The sequence below is a fragment of the Myiozetetes cayanensis genome, unplaced genomic scaffold (assembly GCF_022539395.1).
Source record: "Myiozetetes cayanensis isolate MyiCay16 unplaced genomic scaffold, myiCay2020 scf1, whole genome shotgun sequence".
Classification (NCBI taxonomy): Eukaryota; Metazoa; Chordata; class Aves; order Passeriformes; family Tyrannidae; genus Myiozetetes; species Myiozetetes cayanensis.
In genome coordinates, this window is record NW_026086604.1 from 71,783,930 (window position 1) to 71,796,379 (window position 12,450).

Below are 12,450 nucleotides of genomic sequence, written 5' to 3' on the forward strand. Positions count from 1 at the left end.
TGAAATTCTCATTGGCTCACAAAATTCAGGGTAGAGGTTGAAAAATACTTTGCTTAAAATATCTCAAGCAAAGGGAAGGAGTCAAACTATTATGAAAACTTGGGAAAATGAAAAAGCTTTTGTACTTGAAGAAAGAAATACTGGAGAAACTGTAATATGCAATTCCTCATTCTACCACTGGTTTCGATTCAGAGTAAATAGATAGGAATTTTCAGCACACAAATAATGTTGTTAATGTTAAAACCAGCTTTTATTTAAAACACTAATTAGAAGTAAATTAGGTGAAAATATTTAATCAAGTTTTAAAATTGACTGTGGTACGATATTGTACTTGCAATTACATCAATTTAGAGAAAGAGTAGGAAATGTTTATTAGAGCTAATACCCTTCAAATCTACATTTTGAATGAAAAGCATTTAAAACACACAAGCAAACTTTAGTGCCTAAGCAAGTAATTTGAAATTTGTGAATCTCATCCTAAATCCATTATTTAAAAAATAATTACACTTAAACTCTGTAAATTACCTGCCCCTGTGTTTGGTAAGTTTCTCCAAACACTTGTTTAAAGTTATTACAGAATTCGCTTACGTGCAGAGGAGACACTAAGCAAGAAATGAATGAACATATTTTCTTGCCAAAATCAAACCACACACTTTTGAAAGCAGTGTTCTGTGCTAGCAGTTATCTATCTCTATGCTTAACCTTTCTAATTTCCTTGATTTGACAGGACAGAGTGATCAGATACTGAAGGCAGAGGAGAATCTAATTCACAGAGCTGCATCTTAAGAGGCAATTTGTATACATTCTACATTTATCTCGTCTCCGTTTTCTTTAACTACACAGTTATCAGCCCAAAATGATATTTGGCAGTCTTACTCTCTTAGGTAAGCATATAATGAACCAAACTTAAGCCAGCCTTGTAGCAGCAGCCTTACCATGGTTATGCTATCATGACATTTTTTCATGTTGTCTGTTTGAAAAAGTTTGTGACAGCCAGGATACGTATCTGAACCTAAACCACAGAACTTTATAATCTAATTTTCACTTAATGTAATGCTGAAATCCTCTCTTAGGTTCCAAAAGCAACCACTTTATATATTTATTTTCCTTTCTATCTTTTTATATTACATATAAAAAGCCGTTAATTAATCAGGCTTTTCACTGACCAAGTAGCCTTATACTTGCATTGCCTCATTACAAAAGCTGAATACAACTAAGGAATGGGATATTTAATAGGATCAATACTGGAATATCTAATATAAACCTGCAAAGAAAAGGATTATAATAGAGACTGTAAGAATTACATCAAGTTAAAATACTCTAAGAATGCAGCTCATGGAAGAATTTGATTCTTCTTTACTTAAGTCTGTGGCAAAGTCACCTCTGAGTTGGATAAAACAGCCTTTACTCATTTTCAAATCAAATTTCCAGAGAGCAATAGGGTTACAAATAAGTGCCACCTCTAAATGAATGTTTATATCACAATAAAATTTCACATCTGTGTTTACACACTCCAGTAACTAAGCTAATGTCAAGGGCACTTTTGCAGAAAATTATTAAATTGATAAACTGCTTCAAGATCCCAAGTACTAAATAGTCAACCCTTTGCCATAATATATGATTTACTATACAAAAAGTCACAAGTGTAATACCTTATGAAGTCAATTAGAAAATAACATCACAAATAGGAAACAACTGCAGGCCCGTAATTTTGATTTTGGGAACCCCTCAAGAGAAGAATTGCTCTTGTACCAGGAAGTTAAAAATTCTAAAGAACTGGCCAGAATTACCTAAGAAAATGAAATAAAATTAAATCTTCCACTGAAGTAAACCAAAAGGTCCATTTAAATAGAATACTCCCTTAAATGTGCTTTACATATCACTGCAGGCTCACTAACTTGCAACTACATAGATTAGCAAAGACACATACAAGGCTCAAAGGGACCCTTCTGGAGTTTCTTGACTAATCTGCCAATAAATTTATGCACATACTAATAAGCAGTATGCAATCAAAAAGGAGGTTTCACCTGCAGCAGTTAACTCAAACCAGATAGATATAAGGTGGACAACATGTAATTGCTTTGAGTAACACGGAAAGACTATCAATAAGCTTATAAATCCCTCATTATAAACATATGGCAACTACTAAAACTGGAACAGAAATGTAAAACGACTACATAATAATGTTGCATCACATGGGGTGACAACAGAGGAACAACCAAGCCAAAACACAAAGTGGCCACAGATGAAATTAAAGACAACACTAATGTATACCGGAATCCAAAATCTAGGAAGTAAATGAAATTTTTTTTCTGTCTAACCTGACCGTGGGCCAAAGCTATTTGGACAACTAGTGCTTTTTTGAGAGAAACATTTTATACAAAACATAGTATTTTGCAGGTACGGAATATATGCTTTTTATTTCAGTGAACAAAAATGTGAATGAAATACATAGAGTCAATATCTACCTATCTGCATATAGTATATAGATATACATACAATATATGGTATATTAGATAGTTTATGGTTTTTTTCCATTTTTTGTAAATGTGATAACTTTTTAAATTTATACATTCTCAGTAGACAATAGTTAAATCTCTGACACCTTACTGTCAACCAAAATAAGCAGGAGGCTGGCTGCTAGCATAGGAAAAAATGATTTCTCCTGACATTATTTACAGCTATAGCTCTTTATCATTATGTGCTTTCTAAAAGTGGATTATCCAATTTTACTTTTCAATCAAGAATAGTATGTACAGTTTGAAAACAGGTGAAACAGTCATAAGGGCCCTCTTTAAATGTTTTTTTCCCTATTCAGCTAGCTTATTGTTCATAGGGAGAAACTGTTTTTCTAATTGCGATGGATTTTGTTTGTAAACAATGAGAAGCATAGCAATTTAAATAATTTTATCTGAGACAGATACCCAGTTATCCAATGGAGCTGATGGAACAGGGAGCAAGGATTGGTTGAATCACAGAATCATAGAATGCTCTGGTTGGAATGGATCTAGCAACAGCTGCTTGACCTCATCTCCACAAGGCATCCATGGGATTCTTGTGTTATCCTTGCTAATATGTCACAGTTTTCATGTAATTTTTTTCCCCTGACAGCATAACAAATAGAAAGAATGCTAAAATAGAATTTTGTGGAAGGGTTCATAATTAACTCAGGAAAGGCAAGAGAATCAGAAATCAGTTACTCATTTTCATTATTGCCAAGTGAAAATATTTCTTTCTACCATCTGCAGGATCTGTGCTAATTTTGTACTGTGTTCTTGTCTATTTATATTTATTAGAAAAGTGTTAACATTTAATTATTTTAAAATAGAAGGCTTTTATTTTTTCCTATTAACAGGAGCTACTGTGGGAACTAGTAGCAGAGAGCTGGGGTGAAAAGATGGCTAAGTTAAGTATGGCACATCCAGCTTACACCTATTTATTTTCATTTACAGACCTACAGTCAACAAGGTATTGTAATTCTGGTTCTCCTTGAGTCTCTGGACATTACCAGAGGCTGTAGCCATGCTGACATCTCTATTTCTATCAGAATAGTTCATTTTCACATAAATGTATCTATTCATTTGTATACCTCAGTTTATCCACTTTCTTCTAGTAAAAACCTGTGACTGTGGAATTGTTTCTGTAAGAAAAATCTTTCCATATCTTAGGAAGCTTTCCTGGGCATTGACACCATCTAACTTTAAAATAGCCAGGCAGCACAGTTAGGGAACTGTGGCTTTTACTCATGGCTTTTACACAGGAATCTGCACTGAAACCATTTGCTCGACATGAGAGAGCCTTGAAGCTCTAATACTTTGCTATAAGGTTAAATTTGTGCAATCCAAAAATTGGAGCATGGTAAGGTTTTCAAGTATTAGCCCAAGACCTCTGCTAGTGAGAAGGAGAAAGACAAGATAAAGGAAAAAGTGAAAACCTCCAAAACTGTTTTGGAGAGATTATGCCAGAAAGAAGTATCTGGAAAAGAGGAAAAGCCACAAATGGTGCTGAAGGCAACCCTGACAATCAAGGAGCTACTGGGATAGAAAGCTGGTCTGCAGGTTTAAATACCCTTCCAAAGCCAGTCTTGAGATTGCTGGAAATTTAAGTTATAATCTCCTTAGGGAGAAGCAAAAAAAAGGAAGAAAATGTACGATGTGTTTGAGGAAGGAACTAATATCAGAACTTTCGCTCTGTTGGGTGAGTGCTGCGTGGTACTTGGGGCAGGCAATGAATGCTTCACTGCTACCAGACAAATTGAGCTGCTAAAAAACCTCTCCTGCCCATATTTCTTCCCTTGCAGCTGAGTGCCTATTCAGAGTGATTCACACCTTCATCTTGCCACATTTCTGGACAGGCCATTTACACTTGATAGGCCCAGTTCCCCACCTGTAAAACCGAGATAATGACACTTCCTCACATAAGAGAAGTGCTCTGAGGACAAATGCTGAAGGAGTATTTAGGGGTAACAATGTCAGAGCATGTATGAATTCCTAAGGCAGGAACTTTGTGTCCTCTCTAAAAGTAACAAACAAGTGCAGGTTTTATATAGACAGGATGCACAATGAACATGAGATAGAAAGGCTCAAGGTATTATGTTTACTCCCAAACCAGACAACGGCTATTACTTTCTCTGTATCTCCTTCAGTCTATAGTGACCCTACTGAAATAATCACCTTCCTGCCACCTCAGCTCAGGAAGGTTGATGGAAAGCATGAGGAACTTCTTTTATTTTTCCTTGTGCCTGTCACCAAATCAAATCTTTTCATTACTGAGGAACCCGCTGCAGGAGCTAGCTTTCCTTCCCCAGAAAGGACGGAAGGCAGGAATTGAGCTGGGGTAGCTATCACACTACAAGATTTTACAAAAAAAAAACCAAAGGAGAACTGATTCAGATGCACGACTCCAGCCTGTTTCCTAAGAGATGCGAGATGAGAGTTGCAACCATGAGCCTTACTTTGAAAGGACGCTTTGCAGAACACTACCACAACCAGCTTTGCATTTTGAAAGCAAGGACAAGTGATTTACACTCTGAAAGGCGAAAAACAGGGCCAGGGCAAGCAGTGGCCTTCTGGGATATACTGGCTATTAAAAACAAACAAAAAACCCCAATACAAAACCAGAAATACCACTGACTTTGATTCCATTCCTCAGGGTCACCACCTCGCTCTTCTACCCTTTCATACGTGTCCAACACTCCTGATGTTCATCCTGGGAAGCTGCCTCTACCTGTATAAAGGCAGGTTACTGCCTACCACTGAAGGTTAGTACCTACTCCTCTTGTCAATAACACTTCTTTCTTTCTGTGGGAATTTAGGAAAATTTAACAACACACTGTGCAACAGAATCAATGTAAATCATAGCCCCATATGTTTTCTTAAAATGACCTAATGACATTATGTGTTCCATTTACAGATGGTGTGGGAAGTGCCACTGTGACTGATGAGGTGTACTGCTGATGTTTATCAGCAGTTTGCCTCTTACTACTCAGAGTAAATAGGTGAAATATTCCCCGGAGCCAGGACACCAACAACATAACCAAGAGACAAAAAAGGATGTTGAATCTGAAGTAGTGGTTACACTTTATTAGATTTGTCAGCAATTCTGTCACTCTACAGGAGGCATTATCTGAGCTCATGCAACCCTGTATCTCTGCCCCATTAATCCTGACTAACAAGTAGGAGGTGATAAGTGTTGCAACTAAGACACAAAATGAAATATAAAAATCTACATTTAATAAACACCATGCAGTTTATTCAGACACCCTCAAGGAAGGAAACTGGAGCCAACCAAAGGATGATAATCCTATCAATTGTATCCTAAATGAGGCCTGAAACAAAAGGTAAGTACAGAAGCATAGATAACATGTACTCTGATGATTCTGTGAGAGAAATAAGAAATTTTCTTACATATTTTAGTAGGAAAATCATAATGAAAATATAGGCATCAAAAATAGGATGATTAAAATATTTTTAAAGAATTAAGTCACAAAGTGAAAAATAGAAAAGCCCACCATCTAGCTTCTGTTGTGCATATTAATCAGGATAGCTTGAGGTAAGGGGAAAAAACCCTCCAAACATTTCAGATCTGCCCTGTTTGACAGCATTCCTGTATTTCTGAACACCACCCCCACTCCCCTCTCCTTTGAATTTCATAAGAGACAATGTCCAAACAATCTTAAAAAGACCAGATTCTACTTTATCAAGAAAAGAAATAAACTTTCACTACCTGCATGCTCTGTTTATAGCACATTACACAGTATGGTATCAAATTTCAGAAACAAAAGCTTCAGAAGATGATGTCATCCACCTCTCCACCACAGTATTCCATTTTCCTATCAAAATCTCAAGGAATGTAGAAAACCCCCAAACAAATCCTCCTTCTCACTACATAGGATATAAAAGGAATGAGTAACAGCTTGTAAGTAAATTCAGTAAAATATAACTTCTGCATGGGCAGCCCTACATCAGACAGGATGGAGAGGATTCCCACCAGAACATATGGAGCACATCTGCAAGAGCATTCATGGCAAACCAAGAATGAAGTGAACCAGCAATCATAGGCTTAAGCCATGCCTACATCTGTAAACTGTGCAATATTCAAAGCTATTCATACATTACATATATCCAAAGGGCTTGAAATTTTTTTGTTATGGGAAATAATGTGGTAATAAACCAGTTACTGATGGAGTAAGCGGCATGCAGCACAGAACTGTGCTTGAAAGACCAATATACAGTTTGAACAAAAATACTGAAAGATTCAAACCTGTGACCAGTTCTCTGATTTCCAAATCTGTAGTCTTGCGGAGTAACCGTACTAATGCTGGGATACCACCACAGTTTTTCAGAGCAATTTTGTTGTCATCATTTGCCTTCCCATATACCAAGTTTCTCAAAGCTCCACAGGCACTACGGTGGACTTCTGTCATCCGATGGTCCAATAGGTCCACCAGTAATTGTATTCCACCTTGTCTTCTTATCTGAAACAGGACAAAGTGATAATCATAAAGTTAGGGAATGAACATTGGTGCTAATAAATTCTATCCAATGAAATTAAGCTGTGGTTTATGCAGGCTGTGGGCCAGCAAAGGTGTGCTGGTAGCACTGTGACACTGCGACGCTGCTACATTACACTGCTTTGATTCCTTGTATTATTTTTTCAGTGGCAACATAACTGTACAAACTGACAAACCTGAACCTCTATAAAAGCAGTCAAAGTCAGCCAAGAGTGTTGCCTTATGAAGGTTTCTCATGGTTCATCAAGGTTTGCCTTGGCAAGGGTTTCTCCTGTGCAGGAAAAATATTATCTCCTTCAAGAGTGTAACACATCACAAGCTAGAGGAAAAACCACAAGACTATAGCAAACAAAAGGAAGCACTTAATGTCATAAAGTTTTTAGTAGTCCTGCCTTTACATTTAATCTCTGGGAATGCGAGCAACTACTCTCAGTAAGGATGTTATATCAACTGAATTGGGATGAGCAAAGATGAAAGCAAAAGGAGGAAGTATGCATTAACACTAACAGACGAGGATGACAAATACATTGTGGCAAGCTTGTTCTACTGAGATTGAGGGAGACCCTTCAGTGATGTAGGAACAGAAGCCTTATGCATACACAAGGTGGCCTACAAAAAAAATTTCTAATGCAATATCTTATATATCTTATATAAAATATCATTACAGAAAAAGCACAAAAGTATTTCAGCAAATGATCAAGATGGTAAGAATACCAAGTACAATTTATTATTAAACCTGTTCCCAACAAATACATCTTTATTGCTCTCTGGCACTATTTGTTCCTCAAACAGTAACCAGTCTTGAATCTAATTTTAAGAAGCCACACTGATTCAAAACTAACATCCAAGAAGTACAACAAGTTTTAGCTTCAAGCAAGTTATACAGACATCTCTGTCAAAAATTTTCCCCATATGTGTAGTTGGCTGAGGCCCAAAGCCAGCCAGGCACTTCAGCTGGCCATCTTACTTTTAAGACGAAAAAGTTTCGAAATATTTGTGAAGCTGTTCTTGCATGGGCATGTGTTCTTGCAGTCCTTCAGAGGGGAGTCATACTGATGTATGGCATTTCATGGATCTTACACAAGGTGAAGTGCTGTGTCGTGTTACAGTCACAACAACCCAATGCAATGCTACAGGCTTGTGGAAGAGCGGCTAGAAAAATGTCAGTTGGAAAAGGAACTGTCAAAAGCTGGTTGAACATGAGCCAGTAGTGTACCCAGTGTCAAAGAAGGCCAATGGCATCCTGGCCTGTATCAACGATAGTGTGGCCAGCAGGACTTGGGCATTGATTGTCCCCCTGTACTCAGCACTGGTGAGGCCATACCTTGAATCCTATGTCAAGTCCTGGGCCACTCACTCCAAGAAAGACATTGAGGTGCTGGAGTGAGCAGCAAAGGGTCTGGAGCACAAGTCCCTTGACGACAAGCTGTGGGAATTCGGGTTGTTTAGCCTGGAGAAAACGAGGCTCAGAGGGGACCTTACTGCTCTCTACAACTACCTGAAAGGAGACTGTAGTCAGATGGGGGTTGGTCTCTTCTCCCAAGTAGAATGGGGTAGGACAAGAGAAAATGGCCTTAAGTTATGTCAGGGGACGTTCAGGTTGGATATTATGAAAGAATTCTTCACCAAAAGAGTTGTCAAGCACCGGAACAGGTAGCTCAGGGAAGTGGTAGAGTCACCATCCTCAAAGGTATTTAAAAGTAATATAGATGTGGCACTTAATGATGGACTTTGGAGTTTATGGTTGGACTCGATAACATTAGAGGTCATTTCCAACCTAAATGGTTCTATGATTCTATGATTCACTGCAAATAAGGAATGGAAAATGATTCAGCTCTTGAGGTTCCAAAATTGAGCTATATGAAATTACTCACTGCTGAAACAGAACTTCTCTCTCTTTCTTCTACCAGTTTATCTGGCACATACTTGTTAATAACAGGAAGACCAAAAAATAAAGCACTTGTGTAGTCAAAAAGCATATATACCAAGATGTTACAGTGTTAAGTTAAAATGTTTTAATGCCTATACAGTTACAACACAGTCTTGTCCTAAATGCCAACATGGTAGTGTTTATATTTTCCCTCAAATAGGCATTATATGAGCATGTCATGTCCAACTTCCTGAGAAACAGGCAGATCACCTCAAAGACTACAGTGACCAGCACTATGTGGAGAGTGCAGAGATATGAATGGACACTGGTAAAATATATCAATTTCAGGCAGAAAAGTTTATTCATCTTTTTGAGAATCTATGCTTCTGCTGTTCAGAGAAACCATGACATCTTTCAGATGAAACCAGATAAACAGGTCAAAGAGAAAAGGTGTTGTAATTTATCTCACTGGTCATAACTTTCCCATGTGAACAGGATAACTTGCAGTGAATCAATTAGCTCATTTCCAAGCCAGGAAAAATTTAGCAAGTTCATCTGGGAGAGGTGAGGGGTGAGGTTTGTTTGTTTGCTTGGTTTTACAATCTATCACCATTTAACCTTCATATGGAAATATGTTTGCTTCCTCTGCTAACCAGATTTTCAAAACCAGCCATTCTACACCAAGAGCCACTTACATACAAAACAGATGACATTTACTAAATAGACTAGGAACAAAAATTTATGCATCAGTTTTACAAAAGGTGAATCAACCACTGAGCTTCACACTTCAATCTCTGAAAAGAAACAAGATCTGATAGAAGAAAGAATACAGTTAAAAAATAAATGAGTTGCCTGGTGTGATGAGTAATATCAGGAACGACAGAATGAAAACATGCCTGCTGATCTTTGTGAATTATATTTTCAAAGCACAATATGTTGAATGAATATTTTAATTGCTTCACTGCTAAAAAAAATATTAAGAATGAGAAAAAATTATTACTTTGTAGCAAAAATCATTCTGTGTACTGCAATTCATCCAAAGACTCAAATGGCTCTGCCTCCTTTCAGAGGAACTGTGCCTATGTTTTTTCCCCACTCTCCCTCTTTGACACGACCAAGTGGCATCTCATGCTCCTCAGCAGTTTATGGATGCTCTCAGGTGACAGGTTTTGCTATTTTCTGCTCATTTCTAAGGGGAAATGTGTGGTTCTGACACATTCAGACTGTATTCCTGAGCTGCACTTTCCCTCTTCAGTTGTGGTAGCTGACAGCACACTAGTATTAAGCTCATGCAGCTCCTCCTCTCCCAGGAACCTGAAGTCAGCAGCACACCGAAATGATTCAAAGACAGTTTCTTAAAAGCAAGAACATTAAATATTAATCTAAAACACATCTCTGTAAAAAAAAAAAAGGGTAATACAACAGAAATGAAACAGATGTTACATAACACTTTACATAACTGGAAAAAATTTTAAATTTTATTGAAGAAAGATCCTATTCTTACCTGGGAAAGACAAGATTTATTTTGCAAACTTTCTTTGAATTTCCAAGCTCAGATACTTGGCAGAGAAACTGTGTCAAGCAGGGAGAGATGAAACTGATTGTTCTCAGCTGGGAGCACAGTTTCTGATGCTGTTTTTTATCCAGATTACTGTCTTGCTTTGTTGTTTTTGTTTTTGTTTTTTCAATAGCCCTTATTCACCAGAAGTCTCACCCCAGCTGTTTCCATCACATATCTATATAGCTGTTTAAAACTATATTCTCCAGCAGGTTCAACTATGCCTGACAAATTGTGAGACTGTGGTGAATATTACCAGAATCTATTTAAATTTATGGAAATAGAGGTAAAGGAAATGAAATTATTTGTTTGAGGCAAAGGAAATGAAACTATTTGTTCAAGTCTTTTAGGGAGTTAAAAGCTACAGCCTGGAGGACAATTCTGACCAAGAGAGTCTCCTGGGGCGGATCTCAGTCAAGCTATGTTAGTCACGGATTAAATGAATTCAGCAGTGCTACTGCCAAATGTCTTCGCCAATACCGGGATGGGTGGATAAGCAGCAATTTGCACCAATGGGGCATCAAATCCCAAGCCCTCAAAGGACTTTTGATAGATACTTCTTTCTCTCTCCTAACTCAAGATGAAAAGAAAATTTCTCAATTTAATATTTATTGACATATTCGTGGCTGCTGCCTTGTTTGATCTAGGAGAAAAAGAAAATAGAATATTGCCAGAGTCTGTTTGCCTAGTAGAAATAAACCAACAGCAGAGTACCAAGTTGTCAGTAGATACAGGAGACCAACTCTATTCTCACACAGTCCAACCCCAAAGTAGCCACTTCTGAAGTCAAACAAATAACCTTCAACTCTGGAGCACCACTGAGTTTGCCCAGTCATATATGACCATGTCTTGAATGCCCTGTCCCCTTTTCATGCCATCTCTTCTCAAAATAATAAAAAAGAGGATCAGACTAGAAGTATTAACAATGCTGGGTCAATCTGTGTTGGGTTGTTTCCTATGACTCTTAATTCATGGATACTGTCAATTTCCGAAAGTTACTTTCTTTCTTCTTTCTCACCAGAAATATTTTGTATACATCTTTGGAAAATGCTGTTAGAGAGTTGTTAAATAAAGAGCTGTGCTCTTTCACACGTGGCATTATGGAGTGTATGGCAAACCCTATCAAGATCAGGAAGCTCAGCATGTATATGTCTGAATTAATTGTTCAGCTTTACTAATAAATCAGGAATCTATTCCAATCAAATTAAAAACTGACAGAACAGAAATTACATGATTTCTCCCACAAAAAAACCCCAAAACAATGGCAAGCAGAGCGCTGCTTTCATCTGATGAACCACATGTTCTTTTACCAGGACATTTTCAAACTTTCCTTTTAAAGTTGGCTCTCTGCCATTAATGCCACCGTCTACTTGCTGATCAGAAGCACTTGCTCTTGTCAAGTCCCAGGATGCCATGACACAGGCAGACAGGACAGGAAGAGGTATCAGACTCTAGTACACAGACTGAGGAAAGTGCACTCATGTCAGCTTGATGCCAGAGTCTTCTCCTCTAATATCATATGAAGTTTTTTTGCATTACATCTGAGAAGGTATTGGTACCCACATAATGAAAATAAAAAGTGAATTTGGACTCAAGAAGGGGTTCAGGCTAGTACTGGAAGCAGTGATAATTGTGTTCCCAATAAGGACAGCTTGGATATCTCATGTCAAGATCCTTTGAGAAATATAATATAATTTATCAGTTTCAAGGCTGACCTTTTGTACTGGGTTGCACAAAGACTGGTATTCACCTTTTTTTTTTTTCTTTCTTTTCTCCAAATATCCCTATCAATTTAGACTGTGGAGAGGGACTTAAGATAAGGGTGGTACTCTTCTAGGAGAAGAATGTATCCACCAGGGTGAAAAGACTGGAGGCTGATGACTCAGAGGGTGTGCAAGCTGTCACCTCAGGCTAAGACCTGGGTATTGTTTCCTTGCCCTAACACAAATAACTCATCTGCCTCAGGCAGACATCAGGACAATTCACTAACATGACCAGAAGATATTCATC

General features: G+C 37.7%; 1 protein-coding gene across 10 annotated transcripts in view; it reads right to left on the minus strand.

Annotated features, from left to right (window-relative positions):
* Positions 1-12,450, minus strand: part of CTNND2 (catenin delta 2) — a 629,651-nt gene that overhangs the window by 141,997 nt on the left and 475,204 nt on the right. For all 10 annotated transcript variants that reach the window (XM_050328005.1, XM_050328001.1, XM_050328022.1 and 7 more), the window contains one exon: positions 6,763-6,976. In XM_050328005.1, the coding sequence (XP_050183962.1) occupies positions 6,763-6,976 (214 nt within the window). The remainder of the gene's footprint in view (positions 1-6,762; positions 6,977-12,450) is intronic.